Genomic DNA, 24,130 nt, shown 5'->3' on the forward strand with positions numbered 1-24,130 from the left:
CAAGGGGAGAAATCCACACAGTGCCCTAAATTCCTTACGGAAGGGGGTCTGGTACAGATGAGATACTTAGTGCATGTTTTCCAGCTGCGAATACTAAGGAAAAATAACCACCACCGGTTCTTTCTTTCTTTCTTTCTAAGTAAAACTGGGTCCAGAAATATGTTTCCCTCCCACACACATAATAAACCCTGTCAGTAATATAAATTCACAATTTCTGGTGGAAGGTTCACGGTTTTAAACAACTCTGGAGCTACAGCAAAGCGCAGATGAATTCCTGTAACCTAGGAAGGCAATCTGTTTCCAAAAGCACTGCTGCCCTCAACCCAGAGAGAGACGTTTTAATTCATGCATGTTTACCTTTCCTCATTTATTATTACCCAAATAATGTCATCTGCTTGAGATCACTACCACACAAGGTGGTTATTATAACCCCGGTTCATTTGAAGCAGCCAAGCCGGGCAGCCAAACCCCATTTGGAGAAAAGTCTCCCAAGATCAAAAGAGCCTCTGGCACAGGCCGGCAAACAAAAGTATAACTTAATTTCGTACCTAGCTTTGATTGACTAATGTTTACCTGGCTTGGTGCCCCGCTGCCAACGAAAACACACCATTTAACTCCACCACGCGCGCACACACACACACACACACACACACACACACAAAGGTCACCTTTACTTTCAAGTCAGGAACCTTTCAGAGACGTGTACCTGGAAGTAGCTGTGTCTTCACAGCCCACTCCATTTTTAGCTACAAAAAGTGGGAGAAAGCTACACCAACAGTCCCACAGCCAAAAGGCAACAATGGTCAAGAGAGCCAGGCTGCAGCATTTTGTAGGAAAAGCCCTGCTAGATCAGGCCAAAGGTTCAGCAACTTCTTCTCCCAGTGGTCAACCAACTCCAGGCCAAAAGCAGGACCTGATCATAGCAGGCCTCTCTCTGCTCATGACCTCCAGCAACAGGTAAAGGTAAGGTAAAGGGACCCCTGACCATTAGGTCCAGTCGTGGCCGACTCTGGGGTTGTGGCGCTCATCTCGCTTTATTGGCCAAGGGAGCCGGCATACAGCTTCCGGGTCATGTGGCCAGCATGACTAAGCCGCTTCTGGCAAACCAGAGCAGCAGCGCACGGAAACGCCATTTACCTTCCCGCCGGAGCAGTACCTATTTATCTACTTGCACTTTGACGTGCTTTCGGACTGCTAGGTTGGCAGGAGCAGGGACCGAGCAACGGGAGCTCACCCCGTCGCGGGGATTCGAACCGCCAACCTTCTGATCGGCAAGTCCTAGGCTCTGTGGTTTAACCCACAGTGCCACCCACGTCCCTCCAGCAACAGGTACTCAAGAGGAAATCCTGAGCAATGGTCTGGCTTAGCATAAGGCAGTTTGCTATGTCCTACATCAGCCTTCTCCAAGGGAAGACTTAAGAACGTAAGAGGAGCCTTGCAGGATCAGACCAGAGGCCCCTCTAGTCCAGCATCATGTTCTCACAGTAGCCAAACGGATGCCTATGGGAAGCTGAAAAGCAGGACCTGAGCAATTGACATTCAGAGGCACACTGCCTCCAATGGTGGGGGCTGCACACAGAATTTGTCTCAATTCATGTAGGGAAGGAATGGCTAACCTTTTTCAGACTGAGGGCAAGAGTGACCCACCCTTGCACTTCTTAATGTGGCCCTGGGGAGTGTTCCCCTTTTCCTCCAAATATGAAAAAAAAAGGGCAGGTTTTCCTTCAGAGCCAACAATTTGCTTGTCGCCGGCAAACACATTTGCAAACCACGCGGTCACAGCTATCGCAAGATAGGGATGGCGCTTAAACAAAAGTGTCCACCTACTCTAAACCTACAATCTAATGAAATCCAGACATCAACACAATGGCTTTTGTTTTCTTTTTAACTGAAGGGCAGCAATTCTTTGCAAAATTAAAAAAACAGCGTGCCAAACGGAATGAAAAACTAACAGTCAACACTTGCTCATAACGCAGCCATTCTCTGCACTAGCAGAGGATTGTTAATACTAAGCAAGCAAAGCCTCTGGTGACAGTTTGCATCAATCCCTTCGTAGCAGGACTGGCCACTAAACCGTATCGCAGATGGTCAAGGACGATTTCCCAAAGTGGCTGCCCACAAAACAGACCTGACACCTTTCATCAGCTCCCTTTGTAAGCAGGCGTTAGCCAGGGGAGCATCTAACACTTTGTTAAAGGTTTCTGCCTGGGAGTTAGATTAGATATGCAAGAATAACACAGACCCATGAACATGTCTAGTTGTTCTACATTTTTTTCAAAAAAAAAAAAAAAACCAATTATTTCTCCTGGAGTTAATGTGCAGGTTACATTATTGGATGAGGGCCACATTCACACCATACATTTAAAGCACTGTGACACCAATTTAAACACCCATGCCCCCCCCAAAGAATTACGGTTAAGGGTGCTGAGAGTGGTGCTGTGGTCTAAATCACTGATCCTCTTGGGCCTGCCAATCAGAAGGTCGATGGTTCAAATCCCCATGATGGAGTGAGCTCCCCTTGCTCTGTCCCAGCTACTGCCAACCTAGCAGTTCAAAAGCATGCCAGTGCAAGTAGATAAATAGGTACCCCTGCGGCGGGAAGGTAAATGATGTTTCTGTGCGCTCTGGTTTCCATCATAGTGTCCTGTTGCACCAGAAGCGTTTTAGTCATGCTGGCCGCATGACCCGGAAAGCTGTCTGTGGACAAGCACCGGCTCCCTCGACCTGAAAAGTGAGATAAGAACCACACCCGATAGTCGCCTTTGACTGGACTTAACCGTCCAGGTGTCCTTTACCTTTACCCTTCACAGGGAGCTACAAATTGTAGCTCTGTGAGGTTTAACAAGGTTTGCTGATTTTATCTGTGTTTTATTCATAGAATCTTAATACTAGCAAACTCACACCAATTGCTCGGGAATTCTAAAAGATCACACACACAAATCAGTGCCATTTTGAAATCAGGAATTAACATTTGTGCTGTTTTGAAAACCTCAGTTTGCCATCTTGATTCAAAATGGGATCCAATTGCATCCAGAAGAAAACTTGTCCTTTCATCTCAGGATGAATGCATCATGCAAATGCATGGTGAACAAATAACATTCCAAAATATATAGTACATTATTTTATTATGTACACCACTTAAGAGAGATTTTTCTGATTCAGCAGATTATTCATTTTTCTAAACCAATGAAGTAAAATAAAGTAACTATAGACCAGTGGCATTGGCATGGGAAAATTACCACCCACCAACCCCCAGGCTCTTGCTTATTTATACAGGTTACAAAAGCAGTATGAGCTTTAAAAAGAGGCAGCCTCCAGTTGCAAACTTACAACCCAAAGGATATACTTCCCCCCGTCCTGCTCCACATGGAAAGATGCCAGGAAAAATGTGCAAATCATATGGGAAAAGGCGAAGAAAGGAGTCTTTAAAAATTCATCTTCCGGGTAGTGATGGATGAAATGAGACAGCTCTCCAGTGTTGCAGGGTGGGGTGGGGGAGAATAAGCTTGGCAGCCATGCCAGTGTAGTCACGTGAGCTAATACCAAGACCCCTAGCCTTTATTCGCTGGACTTTACCTGGAGAAATCTGGGCCCAAACTCACACTCATGAACTTCGCTGGCTCACCTTTCCTCAGCCACTCTCTCTCATACAAATATACCTCTCAGGGTTGTTATGAGCATAAGAACATAGGAAGCTAGATGATACCATTTGCCCACTGAGACCAGTGTTGTATGCTCTGACTGGCAGCCACTCTCCAGTGTCCCAAGTTCAGACACATTCCTTGCATTCTTCCTGGGGATTGATCTTGAGGCCTTCTGTTTTGCAAAGCAGATGTTCTGTCGCTGTGGCGGAATGATCTCCACGTCATCCTGAGTTCCTTGCGACCAACTATGTAAACTAAGGAACCTGTGGCTCTCCAGATGTTAAGACTCCCCCCGGCCCAAATCAATATGGCCAATGATCAGGGATGATGGGAGCTGTTTGTGCAGCAACACAAGTTGCCTGGCCCCGATGCAAACCCTTCCATCACCCAGCCCCAAACTTTTGTCTTTGCACATTTATCCAGAGAACAACACCTGGAAAACTGCCTAGGAATGCATGGGCTTTGCAGGGCTGCAGGTGATGGGTGTTCATAACGTAAGCCTGTCTCTGAAGCTCGAGAGATACCTGTTTGTGCAACAACAACAAAATAGCCCCCAGTAAAAACAGTGACCTGGGTCAAGCACGCAGAGAAAGAGACATATGTCATATGCCGGCTTCAGCAGATAAATGCCTCCAAGGGAAAAATTCCAGAAATAAATGGAATGGAAAATTGCCTGTTGGAGTTGAGGCATTTCAAGTTACTTGCCCAGTGTAAGAAGAGTATATATCTGCTGCAAGTATTTTCACAACATGCGGGGGAAACACTACATAAAGAAGACATGAAGATATTTTAATTTTACCAAGCTTTACAATTTCATATTGAAATTTCCAGTGTCGTTTTTTAAAAATAAAATCCACATCGCTTACAAGCTGATAATGGTTCCAGGGTTCCAAATATTAAGACCAGGGGCCATTTGAGCATACTAGTTTTAGGTGCTGTTCACATTAACAAACATATTTGAATATGATGAGTAAGCAGTAGCCAGGTAGAGAAAATGAAATTTTGCTTCACGCAATGTCTGTTTAGATGTAACGCTAAAGAACCAATTAGCAGGAATGGGCCATTTAGAAAGAAAATGGTCCCCTTTCCTGCTCTCCTGCCCCAATAAAGCCATGAGACAACTGGAAGCTTCTTTTCTGCTAACTACAGTCTCTTGTTTCATTTGGACAGAGAACTGTGTTTAGTATTACCTATGGTTTGTTACAATCCTCCCCAACCTGGTGCCCTCCTGATGGTTTAGACTACAGCTCCCATAATCTGTTAACAATAGCCATTCTGGCTATGGCTGATAGGAGTTGTAGTACAAAAACATTTGAAGGACAACATTTGGGGGAAGCTGGTTTAGGGAAAACAAAGTAAGGATTATAAACCATGATCAAAACTTGGTTTCTTGCCCTAAGCCAGAGGTTTTCAACCTTTTTAAGTCCACGGCTCCCTTGACCAACCACATTCTTTCTGCAGCACCCTGTGGGGCTTAGGAGTAGAGCTCACCCTTTTTCAAACACCCTCCCTTGTGGAGTATTCCCTCAGCCTCCTCTCGAGAGTCCTCCGGGCATCCACTGCTGTCACCCCTGGTCTCTGAGCTGCACCCCCTCCCGCCCCAAAGAGAGGTGCCTCCTCACACTGTCCCACAGGGCCCTGGGACTTGCCTGTCCATTCCCAACAGTGATGGCTGGTGGACTGGCTGGCTGGGCTCCCTGGCCTGCTTGCTTGCTTGCTTACTGAGGCCACCTCAGCTCCTGGCAACCAGCACCCCCTGGCTAGCCCCAGAGGCACCATTCACCTGCTAAGCTTGCACCCAGGGCTGCTGCAACAAACAGCTGTGCAAGCCTTTGGGAGGCAGAGACACGGGAGAGCATCAAAGGAGGGAGGGCAGGAAAGAGGGACAGAGGCCAGTGTTGCCTGCAGCACCCCTGACCATCATTCAAGGCACCCCAGGGTGCCACAGCACACTGGTTGAAAACCACTGCCCAAAACCATAAAAGGTAAAGGGACCCCAGACCATTAGGTCCAGTCGTGACCGACTCTGGGGTTGCAGCGCTCATCTCACTTTATTGGCTGACTTTATACAGCTTCCAGGTCACGTGGCCAGCATGACTAAGCCGCTTCTGGCAAAACCAGAGCAGCAGCGCACGGAAACGCCGTTTACCTTCCCGCTAGAGCGGTACCTATCTATCTACTTGCACTTCATGCTTTCAAACTGCTAGGTTGGCAGGAGCTGGGACTGAGCAAGGGGAGCTCACCCCATTGTGGGGATTCGAACCGCCGACCTTCTGATCGGCAAGCCCTAGGCTCTGTGGTTTAACCCACAGCGCCACCCGCATCCCTGCCCAAAACCATAGTTAAGACTAACAATAGTATGTCCATATTTGCACATATTGCGTCAGTCAAAAAACAGAGGCAAAAATATTTGATCACGTAGCCATGCCACGGAAGGGGGGAGGAACATGCAAGCCCCAAGATTCATGCAACTCTATGATTCTATGTAATGCTCAGCCATAGTTTAGGGTTACATGTGAACCAGGTCAATGTGTTAAAACAGCCGTAAGAACCTTCCTACTGAATACCTACAGAGCAGTAGATTCTGCCAACAAGGACACTGATCCACTAGAACATTGGACCAAGAAATCCAGGTGAACCCTCAACATCTAAAGAGCTGACAAATAGTATCACTGTTTAACCGCAGACCACAACTAGGGTAAAAATCTGAAGAGCCCTGGCTCCATCTCTCTGCAGGATAAAAGTGTTTTCCATGAGAACTTCAAAACACGTCCCTTAACATTCTTGCTCCTTGAATTATTTTCCAGATCCAAAGTCCAAGGCCAAGATTGCAGAGCTAGCGCTAGCCGACTCTCCGCCTAATCCCCTTAAAGCCATTTGCCAAAAGACACAGCAGGGCCGGGTGGTGCGTTTCAGCTTTCTGAGCAGCTGCTGAAGTATCCCAATGGCAAATATTTCAGACCGAGTGCACGGGTCAGTGCAGATGTAACTCTTAACTCCTCAACAGATGAGGAGCAGCACCGTGCAAATGTAAGACTGGCTCTTCCAACTGCAACTGAGAGATTGGGAGCAGGAGGCAGGGCTGCATTCTTCGTATCCATGGACCCTCTTTAAATTAAGAGTTTGTAAGTAAATCATTGCCCCCTCTGATAGCCAACAGGATTGGCACAAAAAGCTAAGCTACTAGAAACTAGAAGGGACATTAGGTGAATCCTGAGGAATACAGAAGTATCAATACACAAAGAGTGGACAACATCCCTGCCCCTACCAAAAAAAAAATCCCAGTGAGGACACTCTCCAGAAACCATGGAACATTACGTTATGATTAGAAAAGAAATATGAAAACTTGAGAAAGAATAAGAGGCTTCCTTGAGTCCTTAACACAAAGGTGGGGGAAACTTTGCCAAGTGACAGGGAAACAGGCAGAGGGCCTTCTCAGTAGTGGTGCCCACCCTGTGGAATGCCCTCCCACCAGATGTCAAAGAAAAAAAACAACTACCAGACTTTTAGAAGACATCTGAAGGCAGCCCTGTTTAGAGAAGCTTTTATTGTTTAATACACTATTGTATTTTAATACAGTGGTGCCCCGCAAGACGAACGCCTCGCAAGACGGAAAACCCGCTAGACGAAAGGGTTTTCCGTTTTGGAGGTGCTTCGCAAAACGAATTTCCCTATGGGCTTGCTTCGCAAGACGAAAATGTCTTGCGAGTTCCTGCGGGGGTTTTTTCCTCCCCCCCCTTTTTCTAAGCCGCTAAGCCGCTTATCAGCTGATCCGCTAAGCCGCTAATAGCGCTAATCCGCTAAGCCGTCAATGGGCTTGCTTCGCAAGACGAAAAAACCGCTAGACGAAGAGACTCGCGGAAAGGATTAATTTCGTCTTGCGAGGCACCACTGTATTCTGTTGGAAGCCTCCCAAAGTGGCTGGGGAAACCCAGACAGATGGGCGGGGTATAAATAATTTATTATTATTATTATTATTATTATTATTATTATTATTATTATTGTCGTCGTCGTCGTTATTATTATCATTTGTCAGCCTGAGGGTCATCCCTTTTCATGAGCAGTCATCTGGGGGGGCTACACCGGTTGCACACAGGGGGTGCAGAGGTAAAATGGGGTGCAGCAACAGAGGTGACGTTTACCTTTGTGAAGCAGGCTGCAAGTCAACCATACCAAAGTCTGAAGATTTCTACATGCCATCCCTCCAGCCAGACACACAAAAGACATTATCGCAGTTTAAGGACACATTTCTTCTGGGCCAAAGTACCCCATGAAGTCGCGGTGTGGCCTGGGGTGAAATTGCAAGTCCCAAATGGAGGCCTGGGTGGGTGGGAGGAGGCTCATTCAGTCCCCAGGTCTGAGGGTCCTCACCCAAGGACTCTAAAGGATATGAAGAGGCTCCAAGACAGAAAACTAAATCTTCGTTTCTTATCGATCCTGTGTTGATGGTAAGAAACACCGCAGATATTCTTCAGATTCAAGACCCTCTGTAGTGTCTCGTGTCAAAACCAAACTGCTGTTTGAACTGTACTACCCCTGTGTCTATTTATTTGGTTGAAAATGAGATTTGCATCATGCAGAGGGCCTCTGAAGAATCGTTGCCAGCAGGGATTACTAACCGGTGGCATGCATACGTTGCTGGAATACAACTCCCATCATTCATGACCACTGGCTATGCTAGTTAGGGCTGATGGGATCTGGAGTCCAACAACAATTGGAGAGTCACAAGTTAGCCAATCCCATCTCAGAGTGACATCTGTAAAGGAGCACTCCTGTTGGAGACTAAGGATATACGCAACATTATGTTGCAGGTCCCAGCAAACCATGCTTTGCTCTAGGAAGCAGCAAAAGAGGGAGAGTGCTCATCTGAAGCTGGTTTAGGATCTCTTTAAAACATTGAGTAAGAGAGCCAGTGCCTTCTGTTTACAGCAACCTTAGCTGGAGCAATGGCGATTATTTTGAAAGCAGAGTCTTGATCGAAACAGAAACGCGGTTTACTAGTATTTCAATGTGAGGGCCACTTCTGCAAAAGCTGAGAGAAACGGGGACTTTGAAGAAACAAAAGAAGCTGGTTTCTCTCAGCTTTTTAGCGCTAACAAAGGCAAGGGAAACTTTGGGACAGAAACCAAGATCAGAATTTGATGTGTACGTTCTGCAGCGGGCACCAGGTGGTGCTGCACAGCCCTCAACCTAGGCTTGCATTTTATATGCCACACAGACTTAAGAACATGGAGGAGAAGTCTGGAAGGGAACAACTAATTTCAGACAAAGCTTCCAAAACTCACTTTCAGACAGTAAACCCTTCAGACTGGCGGCGGTGGGGGTTTTTTGTTTTGTTTTTTGCCAGTGTATTCCGGAAGGTGTCACTGATGCACCAATGGAGCATTAGGTGAGATTTACACTGAACCGTCGACACGTCATCCCACTTTACTAGTTGCTTCTGCTAGGCTCCACCAATGTTTCTGCATTATTGCCATCTGAGTAGCACAGACTCTGGTTCAGGCAACAGCCAGAACTGTTGGCTCTCAGGAATTAGCACCAAACCCACAAAAAACTGCAAGGGCCTGCCCCTGCCCCCAAATACAGCCCCAGCATGCCACTTCCTCTGAAGCACCACGTTACCAGAGCCATGGTCAAGGGACCTTTTTAAGGAAGCTGGCCTTCCAAACGGGGCTCGCTTATTGAGTTGCCAGCAATGACTTCCACAGTTATTCCAGGCAATTCCAGGTTTGAAAGCTGTGGGGGGCTTCCCACAGACAACCTGTTTACTGAGCTTTCATCCCAATTTGCCGCACAAACCTTTCACAGATGTTAAGACTATATACCCAGCCTTCACTGAGAATACATTCCAATTTTTTATGGAGCGGTTATATGACAATGAGCATTCCTCCTGAACTACTTTCTGCAGTGTTTGCACGTCTTCCTGTTAATTATTCATTCTTCCCAGTTTTCAGTGCATTTCCTGTTACTTTTTTAACCACAAAAGTGCCAGGGCAACAAGAGCACTTAGTTTCACTTTTATTACACAAAGCTATAAAGTTCTAGTATGCGTTTCCATCCCTCCTGCAAAATACTGACAGTCTAGAGACAACCTAAGAGCCACTTCCCTTCGTGTTTACCATAGGATGATTACCCACCCTCAGTCCTCCTCCATATACCCTTCCCACAATCCATCATGGCTCCCCACCAACACAGAGAAACACTTTCATGCACCCCTTTAATTAATTAAATAATAATAATAATAATAATAATAATAATAATTTATTTATTTATTTATATCCTGCCCATCTGGCTGGGTTTCCCCAGTCACTCTGAGCAGCTCCCAACAGAATATTAAAAACATGATAAAACACTGAACATTAAAAACTTCCCTAAACAGCGTTGCCTTCAGATGTTTTCTAAAAGTCAGGTAGTTGTTTTATTTCCTTGACATCTGATGGTAGGGCACCAGCACCGAGAAGGCCCTCTGTCTGGTTCCCTGTAACCTCACTTCTCGCAGTGGGGGAACCGCCAGAAGGCCCTTGGCGCTGGACCTCAGTGTCCGGGCTGAACGATGAGGGTGAAGACACTCCTTCAGGTATACTGGACCGAGGCCTTTTAGGGCTTTAAAGGTCAGCACTTTGAATTGTTCTTGGAAACGTACTGGGAGCCAATGTAGGTCTCTTATAGTGTATAGCTGGTCTTTTCCAAATGTTTCACAGGAAAAAGGTATTGCAAAGCAATGTTCACTTGTTCAAATTATGTCATCCTGTTTTCTCAGTCACACATACTAAGTACTGCACCATTCTCTCAGTCGATGTCTTTTCTTTAAGGAAAATGAGTAAGCATGAACACCTGATTGGAAGTACCAAATATGATCTCCAGAACTGCTTGGTGGATTCTGGGATATTGTCCAGAAACTCAAGTGTAAACAAAAATGTGCTCAGCAACCACATTTTAATATAAGGGACCACATGAAAAGGATGTCTGAGCAGCTTACACAGAGCTGGAAAACCGCAGGTTGCATCCTTGCCACAAGGTAATTCGTGTATTTTTTTTTATTAAAAAACCTAGCGTGCAAAGAATTCTTTTTATTAAGCACTATAAAGCAAGGTGGCATTCTACCAACAAATGCAGGTCCCTGACTACTGGCCATCTTCCTTCCTTCATTATGTTAGCAAAGTCACTTAAATAATGCAGACACAGAGTCCAGAGAGAAAAGAAATCTCACAGCACAATACTTCACAGCACACTTTTGGCTTGCTTGGTGACTCGAGTTGTGATCTCTACAGGTGTACAAGCATCACATGGTTCACCCCCAAAGGAGGCTAAGGTTTTGCAAGTGCTCAATTAGACTAGCTAATGGTTCAAGGTCACTCACAGGAGTACCGAACTTGCTCACCTAAGCACTGACAAGTGACCCTCCTGGTCCAATATCCTGTTCTCACAGCGGCCAAACAGATTCCTCTTTCCCTAAAGCCCCCAAATTTACCTTTGAAGAAGAAAGAGGCAGCAGCTGCTCCTGGGGGCCCAACAGAATATCCTTCCCCACTAGGAACAGGACACTAATTAGGGTTGCCATATTTAAAATGGTTAAAATCCAGAGATAATTTTTATTTTTTGCCAAAGTTGTTGAGCTTCTTTGTCAAAATAGCAAAAGACGACATTTCTGGACCCTTTTAAGGAAAATTGGCAAAAACGACACTGCCATACATTGCCAAAAGTCGGGATTTTCACTGGCATTTTGCCAATTTCCACCCAGACACTGCTTATGACTGCGGTATTCCGGATATATTCAGGAAATCCCATACGTATGGCAACCCTACACTAATCCCGGTATGGTGCAGGGGTTAGGCCTGAGTAACCAAAGTTCAAATCCCCACTCAGCCATGAAGGAGGAATAGAGCACAGTGGTAGTAGATCTCCTTTACATGCAGAGGGTGTCAAGGTTCAATCCTTCCAAAATGTTCAGAAACCAAGCCGCGGCTTCTAATTGGATGCAGGAAGCTCCTGAAGCCAATCAGAAGCCATGTTGGACTTTCAGGTTCCAAAGAATGTTCGCAAACCAGAACACTCACTTTCAGGTTTGCGGCATTCGGGAGCCAAAACGTTTGACTTACAAAGCGTCCGGGATCCAAGGTACGACTGTACTCTAAATTATATGCTGCTTTCAGTAAATCCTTGAATCAGGTCCAGTTTAACTTCTCGTCAACAATACTATAATTTCAAACAATTGCAATTGTTTCTCAGTAGTATGGATTTTCAAAGGACATTTGGTTATTAGGTAAAAAGAGTATCAAAGTTTAGTTTCAATAACCCACATGAATAGAAAAAGTAGGTAAAAAAGTTTTACTCACATACAACGGAGCTTGCTGTGGATTAAGTTTCATGACCCAGAACGCTGAAAAAGAAAGGAAAGGAAAAAGAAAAAAGGATTACCAGAATAATTTTCCAACATCCACATCGCAAAAATAGCATCCACTTCTGATGAAGTGGAATCTAGTACATAAAAGCTTGTGCTTATGTGCTAAGGTTTCACAAGATTCGGTCCAATATTTTCAAAAAAGAACAAACCCTAAAAACTCATACATTATTTCCAAGATCATTCATGGTCATGCTTAAAAATACTTTGAAGGTGTGATTTAACTCAGTTTCTCAGTGGCAAATGTTTTTTTTGTTGTTGTTGTTTTAGTCAAACACAGTGGAACAAATTAGAGAAACATCATCTGAAGGTTTTCAAGAAACGAAATGCTGAAATATATAGATTTACACTCTTAAGTGTGGTGTAGTAGTTAAGAGCAGTGGACTCGTAATCTGGTGTACCGGGTTTGCATCTCCGCTCCTCCACATGCAGCTGCTGGGTGACCTTGGGCTAGTCACACTTCTCTGAAGTCTCTCAGCCTCACTCACCTCACAGAGTGTTTGTTGTGGGGGAGGAAGTGAAAGGAGAATGTTAGCCGCTTTGAGACTCCTTCAGGTAGTGATAAAGCGGGATATCAAATCCAAACTCCTCTTCTTCTTAAGAGAACAATCCTAAAGTCATTATTGACAATCACAGTTGACACAGATGCATACCTAAGTCACAGTACTCAACTAGCTGCCTTAGAATGTGACAGCTACACCTGTCAATGCAAATATACCTCTCCTTCCAGGGCTGCTAGATGCAAAAAAAACAGCAGAGACAAAACCAGGGGTCTTGAAATTGCAAACACCTTTTATGTGTCCGAGGTCTGGAGCCAATAGCTGCCATTAGGAACTTCACTTTCAACTTTCCCCACACACCATCTGCTTAACTTATCAGAAAACTGACCTATCACTGGTTAACAAGAAACATTTTAAGTATGCCCCTAGTATCCTGACTAAAAGAATGTCCCCATTGCCTGGGAGAATATGCAAAGCAAAACTTTAGGCACACAAGACAACATAGTCGCGTGCTTATTTGCTGACCTCAACTGATACTGAATCAATGCGAGAGAGAAACTCATCAGGATCTCCAGAACATGCAGCTGCCTCTTTCTGCCTGACCTCTAACCTAATCAAATCAGGATCTCTGAAATGATTTAATCTACTTAAAGCCCTAAAGGAAGGTGTCAAATGCCCAAGGCACTGCCACCTCCACCCATTATCCCTTGTTAGAAGGAATCAAGGTTAGAATCCTCCAGCAGATATCTGCACACTATTTGCTACTTCCAGAGTCACACAGTAAAGTCATGGTCCATAAGAAATATTCTCAAATCCATTATAAAAGCAATACTTTTGTTAGGCCAACAAAAAAAACACACCCAAAACAGTGTGCAACCTCTTGTATTCTCCAGAGTTCTTCACTGCCCAACAAAGAACTTGTGTCTAAGGATGGAGACACTACGGGGTAATAAGTTTTTGTGTTCCCAGGTATGGGGAAACAACCACTGTTGTATTTCTTGTTCTCAGCAAGATGCAAAATTAACGGCTTCAACAGCACCCATCTCCACTTACCACCACCTTGGTCTGTTTACCACCCTAACTATATAAAAAGTTCTGCACAACATGGAAACTTGGTCTAATAAAGTCCCCCCCCCAACTTGTTTCATCCTCTTTTCTCCCCCCCCCCAGCTGCTTTGTAGTGACCAGCATATGAAATCCATTTTTTGCAATCTGCCACAAATTTGATTATTAGTTTTCTTTGTTACCCAACACCCAATTTCCCTGGGTATAAACATGTGATGCATATAATTTGCCCCATGGCACACTGGGACTCTAAGCTCAAGACCCCAAAAACTGGGCCTTTCAATTGGATTGCATCAACAGGGGAGATGGGAAACAGACCTTACTTACTCCATAAGTTATGATATGGCAGACCAGCTCCTACCCCTGAACAGTGCAAGCTGGTCCTTGTAAGAACAACTGTTCAAGAATTGGCGACTGAGTTTGATTTCTCCTCTTCCTCCCCTATTCCATTTCCCTTGTGTGTTGTGTTTTTAAGATTGTAAGCCTGTGGGCAGCGACTGTTTCATTTTAACTGACTGTATGTAAGCTACTATGGAGCCCTTTTTTTACTTGTCCGCAGAGCAGAAGGAAAGGAGGAGCTTTTTCTGCCTCCCCACTTCCAGCCACTCTCTGAAGACTGCAGAAGGGACCCTCAATAGGAATATTAGGGGGACATGCAGGGAAGCATGACTTTGTTTTTTGAAGTCTTCAGATGAGGCCTAGACCATGTGAAAAATGAACAAAACATTTTAGCTGCGGTTCATTCATTTTCAGCTTTGTATTCTTATTATTTAAAAAGTGTGCCTAGACATTCCATTGTTACGCCCATAACCTAGGTTTAAGGTGCCATTCAGCTCCTCGCTTTCGTATCTCAGTTTCTAACACTGCCTGGCGGGTAGACAGGACCTGTTGTTGGAACAGCCATGCAGCCTCACATAGCAGATCCTGGAATCCTGATCCCTGGGCCTTGTCCCTGAACTGTGATTGGGGAACCTTGAAGCACTTCTCCTAAGTTGTTTTGATCCTTGCCTCATCACTGGAGCCTTAGGGCATCTGGACTGATTCCTGCTCTCCTACTTTTGCTGCGTTTGCACTGTCAAATTGCTAGAATAAAGCTTGGCTTCTTTACTTACAAGAAAGTGCACCTGCTGTTATTCTTGGGCAGGAGCCAGGACTCTGAGCTACACTTTTCCTCTGTGTGAATATAGGGTTAAGTACACACACACATTGCTCTGATCACATTCAGTCTCCCTACTATCCACGGCTACTTCATTAGACTAAGTAAAACTTGCCAGCAGGCTCTCCATCAGTGAAGGCTAATACATATGGGTGAGTGAGCCACAGCCCCACCAACCTCAGTTTGTCACCAACCCACCCTCACCTGGCTACAATCAGCCCAGGAGATGGTCCTGACTATCAGCCAGGTCTCTACGTTGCCCTTGCAGAATGCAGGGAGGAAGATTGAGAATAAACTAGAATCATTAGGCTCAACCAATCATAGGCTCTTGCTCCACTAGCCATTTACTCTGGCGCCCCCTACTGCTGGCCTCCCTGCCTTCCGCTCTACTATTCCCCTACTAGCATCCTTTGCACTCCATGCATCTCCTGTGTCACACTAAGTTTAGCCCAAAGAACAACTAAGAATATATTTTTTTGGCTGGTTCCAATAAATGGGAAACCTTCAGCCCTCCAGATGTAATTGAACCTTATCTCCCATCAGCCCTAGCAAGAATGGCCAATGATCAGGGGTTATTACCCGATTGTGGAGTTTGATAATCGACTGACTGATAATACTTCCTCTGGTTTTTCTATAGCTTAACTTATTTGCTTTTTCCTCTACCCCACTTCCTTGTTTAAACCATCTAATTTTATTTTTCATTCAAAGTTATTAATGCTTCAATACCGGAAATGAAAAAGCAATTTTAAAAAACAGCATCACTTTAAACTCGTGTATTTAAAAAGCACTCTAGTATCCTTTGGGCATCTGCATGGGTTTCTTAAGAAACACTAAGTTGAACAAGCCTCTTAAAGATTTGTCAAACGCAGGGACGCCTTAGAGTTTCAAAAGCATAACCATACTTGGTTGCCTCTTACCTTGATAGCTCGTAGCTCATGCAAACCTCAGTTATTAACTGTTCCTTAAACGTTTTCAGAATCTGATAAAACTTCTCCATGTATGGCATTAGTATTGCTGTGTTATACAATTGTTATATGATTCTCCCATTTCACTCTCTGCCAGACGTACTACGCAAACAATTTGCTCCTGGTACATTTAACAAGACAGATTCTTTGCTCTGGTAACATCATCTTTTTCTTTTCTTGCAGAAACAGGATGCAGAGATTTATGGGAAGGAATAGAGCACTGTGAATAAGAAAGCATTCCATCCAAAATATTAAGGCTATTTTTAGGAAGGGTTGCATGACAATGCCCAAAAATGTTTCCTTTTCAAATTTTGGAAGAAGGCACAACACAACAGGACCATGTCCTCTTTTTAGCAGGCATCTGTACTACTGATTTAAACGAGATTTAATAACCATTCATGCGCCCCAAACATGGTGGATGGAAGCCATAGGAATTCTTAGCACCCCTGCCAAACTACATTTCCCATAAGTCTCTAGTGGAATCCATGACAGCTAAACTAGTATAAAACGGTACACATCTTCGGTATACAGTGGTACTTCTAGATGCGAACGCGATCCATTCCGGAGCCCCGTTCGCATCGAGAAGCAAGCGTAACCAGCGACAGCACTTCTGCGCATGCGTGTGATGTCATTTTGAGCATCTGCGCATGCGCAAGCGGTGAAACCCGGAAGTAACACTGTTACTTCCAGGGTGCTATGGAGTGCAACTCGAACATTCAACCCAAGGTATGACTGTAAATACACCCAGAGTTGTGTATCCTGTTTATTTTCCAAGCTAAAAATATTCAAGTTTTGGAATGGGCAAAAACTACAAATTGAGTCAGTTTCCCGCAAATTAGCACAACTTGCGTATTTGGGTTTTGCTAATCAGCGGGAGGTAAGGAGCAGCAATGCAGGGCAGCAGGTAACAAACCTCTTGAGGCCTAATTTCAAATCATATTTCTAGTACCTCTGGTTTTAATAAGCATTGCTTATGCTGCATCATATCACAATGCAGGAGTACTAAAAACTTTGCTCTTTTTTTTTTTCCTTTTGAGATGAAACCCAAGAAAGCTAAAGCCGTGGCACAAACACCACATTCTACATTATTCAGTGCTCCTGCAGAATCACTACAAACTCTCAGCCCTGGCTGAGTACATGCTACCCATTGAAGTGTACCAACATCACAGAAGAGGGAGCCTGTCGTGTCCGATTGTGTATGTTCATGGTTAATGTGAATTAAGCCATTCTCAGGCATTATTACAGCTCTGTCCAAGAGGAGTCTGACCCATTCAAGCCCGATTCTTTGTGGCACAGGGAAAACCTGCAGCTTAGTGCAGAGAATCTGCAGAAGGTCTCAGATTCAATCCCCAACATCTCCCAGGGAGGGCGCCGAGAGAACCCTACCTGAAACCGTGAAGATCTGCTGCCAAATCAGTGTAGGCCAGTCATTCCCAACCTGGTGCCCTCCAGATCTTACGTTTCGGTGTTCCACATGAAGCTCAAATCCAAATATACAGCAAAGAGCCTGGTGCCTAGATCCAGCTTCAGATCTACTCCACTAATCTCAGCAAGAAACAAACTTTCCCAACTGAGGCATTAAAACCCATGTGTTGCAAAATAAATAAATAACCTGTTTCTTTAAACAACAACAACAACAACAACACCACAATCTAAGTCAAGAGTTTTGTTTAAACTCGTTTAATGGACAAAATCTCCAGTGAAGAGAAACTGGACACATTTCTGATCTCCGTGTTTTAGCAGACATGCCAAGTGGCCGATACCAAAATAATTACAATGAGTACTGTATGGAGATACACTAGGCTTTTACCCAATTAGCATACAACAGGTCATCTAGGGGTGCTGAGGTCAAATAAGAGGGAGCAAACAACACCAAACCAGTGGCAAGGTTGCACAAGTTTTAAGAACCAGTCTGCATATGAAGAGAACTGGGGTGGGTGGCAGAACATCATATACAGGGGCTGTGGTTTGCACATGGTAAAACACAGCTGTGCCCAGGGCTGGATATTTGCTGGAATTCCATAGGAGAAAAGAATATGAAACTGTATTCAGAATTCAGCTTCGGAACATCACCTATCATTTTATGTGAAATCAAGTATCTAGACCTTGTGGCTGCAAATATTTACTTGAAAGTTTCTGAGCGACACTTACCAGATTCTAAGAAACCAAGCAGCCAAGTGAGATTTCCACTAGGTGAAATCTTGGGGCGGGGATTCAGTGCTCTGAATAGTTTCTTGCCTTTCCCCAGTAACAGAAAACCCAGATTTTCTGGGTGCAAAAACTGAAGAAAAGCAAAAAAACATTTTTTAAAAAAATGCTCAATTTCCCTAAATATATAGTGAGCGCTAAGGATAGCAAGATAGCCACTTCCGGGCCTGCCCCAGGAGGTGGGGTTGCGGGCTTCACGCCCACCCCACGTGAGCGGGGGCTGGGTCCAGCCCCCGCGAGAGCAGGGGAATCCCCGTCAGGCCTGCCCCCCCCCCGCCAGCCAATCAGCTGGTCGGATGGGGGGCGTGGCCTGCCCTATTTAGGGCCAGCGCGGAGGGGGCTCGCCCTCTTTTCGCCGGCTCGCCCTCACGTTTTCCCACCCTCCCTCCCTTTAGGTTAGGCTTAGGCAGGCCTTTGACATTGCTACGGACTTCGGTCTGTCGCCGAAGGGGGCATGGTAGGAATTTTTCCCAATTGGCAATTTCGGGCCTTTTGGTTTTTCGCCTACCTCGTAGCAACTCGTCACAACTTCTCGGCATTGGCGGTAGGCATTGGTATGAAGGGGTTAAGACGATGTGGGGGGGGAGGAACGCCATCACCTCCCCCCAGCGAGCGAAGGGTGGTCCGTTAAAGGACCCCGGGGGGCGTGGCCCTGTCCGAAGCCTATGGAGGTGTGGGCCAAAGGCACGCCCCAGAGCGGTGACCCGGGGGAGCTCCTAGCCGAAGTGCCTCGCGGGAGTCTCCCCCGATATAAGGTTAACCCTTCCCAGTGTCTCCAGCAAATGGGCTGGAGCCGGATAGTCGTTAGGACCAATGCCTATGCCAATGCCTCTCATTCCTGAATTCAATAAAGTTGTGGCCTAATTCGCCCAATTAACCTTACATTACGGTGTCTTGTGTCTTTATTTATCCGGGTGGGGGCGGGAACTCGCCACACAACTGTCAGTTTTTGTTCTCTCGGTTACTCACTTTTTCCAATCTTAAATTTAGTTCTCCAAATTTCTGCAAGAAGTTGTGGTTTATAAAATCCTCATGAAAACTTAACCAGTGCTTTAGTGCAAATTTCTCCTCATCATTTTTCTATGCAGTTTTGACTAATGTACGTATTTCTGCAAGCAATTTTTCTTTAGACAGTGAGTTGTTGTATCTTATTTTCATTAATATATTCATCTGTAGGTATACTTTTACCTAATATATGTGTTTTTGTAAACAATGGTTGGTTGGAGAACTGCGAAATTCAAACAAGCACAATTTCGAAGGATGGCTGTGTTTTGGTTCTCATATTGCTTCAGAAAGTGCGGATTTGACAGATTCATCTTTAGAGGCGAACTGAATCAAATTTCTCCCCCATCCCCACAGAGCCCAGAACTTAGTTTTTCTTTGTGCAAAATCTGGATTTCCTGGGTACAGAATTCATTATGTAATCACACATAGAATTTTCTTAAAACCAGGGCTATTGGCTACAAATGACTTGGCCACATGACAAGGGATGACAACATGATGTCTAGGAGAAAGGACTTCGTTTGGAGTAGTCCAAAGGAAGTTATGCAAGGGAAGCTCAATGGGGCAAAACAGTTACAGAGACAAAAGTGGAACTTGCTTATAAGTGAGCTATTCAAAGCAGCAAAAAAAAATTTGAAAGGAAGGGGGGAAGTAGAGGAAGAGACCACAGATGGGTGGTGGGAGAAAAGAGGTGAGAGATGCAAGCTTAAAGTCTAAACAAAAGAACAATTGTGTTGCATCCTTGACGTTTAACAAGGATGTTTACAGAGCCTCAAGGGAAGATGATCACTGTCAGTGGCTGCTCAGAGCATGAAAGGGTTTGGCTTTTTTTGGTTCTCCTGCTCAGGAGGAGTCTTGGGGTGGGAGGAGGCGGTTGTGGGGAGTTGATTTCCCTACAACAGTGTCTTTCAAGCTCTCCTGCTAGGCTCACAAAAGAATAATCAGTAAGGGCAGACAAATGTCCCACTACAATAGCATGGCTGATCTTACACTGCTGGGGAGTGTCGGGCACATCCCAGGGCATGCCCTAAGATCAACAAAGAGCAATGCTGAGGTCCAGCTCGCTTGGCTGTTGCCCTGCACATCACAGAGACATGTCCAACTATCAGGGTCAGTCCTACCATTAGGCAGAGGGAGGCGGCAGATGCTGGGGAAAGGGCAAAGGAACAGAGGTGATGCGCTGGGGACAAAGTCGTGTGAACCACATAGCAGGCCCTGCACCCTCTAAGTCATGGGTGGGGAACCTCCAGATGTTGCTGAGCTTCATCTCCCATCGGCTCCAGCCAGTGCAGCCAATAGCAAAGCCTGATGGGAGTTGTAGTCCAACATCATCTGGAAGGCCTCCTTGCTTTACAGAACAGTTTCAAGGGAGCAGCACACCCCATTAGGAAAACTTCTGCTGATTGCTACACTTTGGATGATTTCTATCAGGCAACTATTATTATTATTTCATTAATTGTTATTGATTAAAAACGGGCAATTTTATACTACCGGATCAAGCTAATAGTTCAGCTGAGTTGTTTAAAGGGTTGTATAACAATGCTGGAGAAGCAGGATTGCACTTGCACAATAGGACTTCCAATTTCCACTCCTCACCCCATGTCTTGTCATCAGCATTGAGACGTGGGAGACCTTTCTCCCTGCCTTGCAGGTCTTTTTCCATCTGGCCTGAGAGGGGAGGGCCCTGACTGACGCTAGTTACAAAAGCTGAGACTGCTGAACAGAGTGCTATTTAGGGGTTTCTGCTGGCACAGGGAGTGTTGTTGCTGTTGCTGGTTTTGATATTGTTTTTGTATCTTTATTTTATACCTTTTTATGATTGAATAATAAAAATAAAATACAACAACAACGTCTGTAATCCGCCCATCTGACTGGGTTGTCCCAGTCACTATGGGCAGCTTTCAGCATATATAAAAACATAGTAGAAATTGTTTAATTTGGTTGTGTCTTTTGGGGTGTTTTACTGTTTTTACTGCTTTTGTTATGTTTGTAATTATGTTGTTTTTTCATGTTGTAAGCCACCTTGAGCATGGTTTTAACTATGGAAAGGTGGCATACGAATAACATCATGTATGTATGTATGTATGCCACCCCTACCCCCAAATCTGCTCCGGAGGGTCCCCCACCTGGAGAGGAAAGGAAGAGGAAGAGGAAGAGGAAGTTTTGATGTGCACAAAAAGGTGTGTTGTACCAGTGGAGCTGCAGTGTTGGATAATACTGAAATCTGTTGTTGTTTTGAAGAGATACAGAAGAGGTCAGCCTCTAGTAACTTCCATTGGCTCGTTGGGCACCCTTCACAGAAAAGTGCAATACTTTCAAAATCCCTGGGAACAGATCATGCTGAAGATAGGACACTGGAGAAGAATGCTGCTGCTGATGATTTATTTAATTTATGTACTGCCCTATACCGGGAAGTTTCAGAGCAGTTCACATAAAAGGGTCACAGTATATAAAATTAAAATAAAAGCAATAACTCAATAATGCCCCCCCCAAAAGAGCCACATTTTAAAAGGGTATGGGAAGTTGATCAGGTCAACCAAAGGCCTGGTTAAAAAGGAACGTTTTTGCCTGGCGCCTAAAGGTGTATAATGAAGGCGCCAGGCAAACATCCCTGGGGAGAGCATTCCACAGACAGGGAGCCACTGCAGAGAAGGCCCCGTTCTCATGTTGCCACCCTCCAGACCTCTCGATTAAGAAGCTCAAGTTCAGACCTGTTGGTGGAAGACTCAGCACAAGACACCCAAAACAGGCCAACGTCATTAGCAAAATACAGACATGAAAGAAAATAAACAAAGCTGCTTTTTAAAGCAGACAGTATTTTTACAAAAAGGCCGCACTAAAGTTAAAAGCAAGGCACGCCTATGCCTTCTTCAGAAGTGTTTTGAGAGGAGCTCCACAAACTGATCTCTTCCGTGTTTAAATTGCAACCCCAGTTTCTGGCTTCCTGATGAGAGCCAACAACTCTTTTAAGATGTGCTCCCTGCAACACTCACAGAGCACCAAGGTATGTTCCCCAGCAGTATCCTGTCTGCTGCAAAGGGAATTGCACTGCACCACCCAGAATGTAGTCAGGCAGCACCTACAACAGGAGCTGGTCTGGGCTGCAACTGGATTATACAGTACTTAGAAAAGACAAGTGAATAAGAAGAAGAAGAAGAAGAAGAAGAAGAAGAAGAAGAAGAAGAAGAAGAAGAAGAAGAGGAGAAGGAGGAGTTTGGATTTGATATCCCGCTTTATCACTACCCGAAGGAGTCTCAAAGTGGCTAACATTCTCCTTTCCCTTCCTCCCCCACAACAAACACTCTGTGGGGTGAGTGGGGCTGAGAGACTTCAAAGAAGTGTGACTAGTCCAAGGTCACCCAGCAGCTGCATGTGGAGGAACGGAGACGCGAACCCAGTTCACCAGATTACGAGTCTACCGTACCACGCTTAACCACTACACCACATTGGATTCCCCAACACTCTAGCCTACCTCTCTTCTCAGTGATGCTCTGCACATCTTAGTGAGCACACATAACTGTGCATGCACAAGCCCTCTCCTGCAATTCCTTAGCTCCGTTTTGCCCAACAATGACACTTCATGTACCCATACAGCATCACTGCTATGATTTTGCAACCCTATTCATCTCCTCTGTGCAAGGTACCAACTAGGGCTGCAACAATCAGGTTGACTAATTAAAATCAGGAAGGTGGCTTTAAAAATGACTTGTATCAAACAAATCTTAACATAAAAAACACATAGGTAGAATGTGCACTTATACAAGAGGTAACCCCCTCTCACGGACAGGCAGGGCAGAATGCCTCTTCTAAGATGGCAGTGGCAGTAACATAGCTAAAAACAGAAGTAATTTTCCTTACGCAAATTGCTTTTTATGCATATGCAACTATAAGGTAAAGGTAAAGGGACCCGTGACCATTAGGTCCAGTCGTGGCCAACTCTGGGGTTGTGGCGCTCATCTCACTTTATTGGCCGAGGGAGCTGGCACACAGCTTCCAGGTCATGTGGCCAGCATGACTAAGCTGCTTTTGGCGAACCAGAGCAGCACACGGAAGCGCCGTTTACCTTCCCGCTGGAGCGATACCTATTTATCTACTTGCACTTTGATGTGCTTTCGAACTGCTAGGTTGGCAGGAACAGGGACCGAGCAACGGGAGCTAACCCCGTTGCAGGGATTCGAACCTTCCGATCGGCAAGTCCTAGGCTCTGTGGTTTAACCCACAGCGCCACCTGTGCCCCTTATATGCAACTATAGGCAGATTTAATTTATATTTAAAACCAACTCAGTTAAGCTTGCTAAGATGTTCTTAATAGGGCCAACCGCCTCAATTTCATCATCAATTTCCCAAGAAGCTCTCTTTCACAGCTTAAACCTCCATCCTCTTCAACCTGCCATTAGATACTTCTTAGGGACATGTGAATATAGGAAACTGCTTTATACTGCATGATAGCATTTGTCCACTCAAGTCATTAATAGCCACAATGACTGGTTGCTGCCTCATCACAACTAACTCCAGAATTGCAAGACTGGTACAGAAGCAGATAGGAATTCCTAAGCAAATCAGTTTAAAAAAAACAAAAACTGGAGGGTTGGGAGAGAGAATGAGAACTTTAAAGAGAAGAGCTAAAGCTCAGGGGGTAGAGGATTCACTTTGCATTCAGAAGGTCCCTGGCATCTCCCAATCCTGGAGATCTGCTGCCAACTGCTGTGAACCTACTGAGCAAGATGGACCAATGGTCAGTACAAAGGCAGCTTCCCCTGCGCCTAAAAATAATCTTTCTGCAAATAGCTCAAAGTGGTTCCAGGAAGAAATGTTGCAAAGTTTTCAACACGCCTCACTCAAAATTCCTAGAAATGCAGCCTCCAGCTCCCTCATCCAAGGAAGTGCTGCAAGCAGACAAAACAGGGACAAGAAGTAAATAATGCCAATAGACATCTTATCGGCCATTCTCTGAGGGAAGGGAGGACAGCAACAGCTTTCCTCCTCTTTGAATCCAGGCGTCTTGCTCTTCTCCTCCATTCCACTTCTGTCCACTCTGCAAAAGACTCCACTCCCAAAAACACTATTTCAGAACCCTGCCAAGAAGCAATTGTCTGCCACTCACCATTCTCGCCCTTTCTGCACTCTCGTTTCGGATATAGCAGAAATATTGTCGATGCAGTAACGGGTGTGTAAAAGGATTATCAGCT

The 24,130-nt window shown here is 45.0% G+C and overlaps 1 protein-coding gene across 5 annotated transcripts in view; it reads right to left on the reverse strand.

The window, feature by feature from the left end:
- The window catches only part of AKAP13 (A-kinase anchoring protein 13), a 248,683-nt gene that overhangs the window by 159,826 nt on the left and 64,727 nt on the right, over positions 1–24,130 (reverse strand). For all 5 annotated transcript variants that reach the window (XM_081838601.1, XM_081838603.1, XM_081838602.1 and 2 more), the window contains exon 3: positions 11,981–12,024. In XM_081838601.1, coding sequence (XP_081694727.1) covers positions 11,981–12,013 — 33 coding nt within the window. In that variant the 5' untranslated portion in view covers positions 12,014–12,024. The remainder of the gene's footprint in view (positions 1–11,980; positions 12,025–24,130) is intronic.

The sequence above is a fragment of the Podarcis erhardii genome (assembly GCF_964252035.2).
Source record: "Podarcis erhardii genome assembly, chromosome: 14".
Taxonomy (NCBI): domain Eukaryota; kingdom Metazoa; phylum Chordata; class Lepidosauria; order Squamata; family Lacertidae; genus Podarcis; species Podarcis erhardii.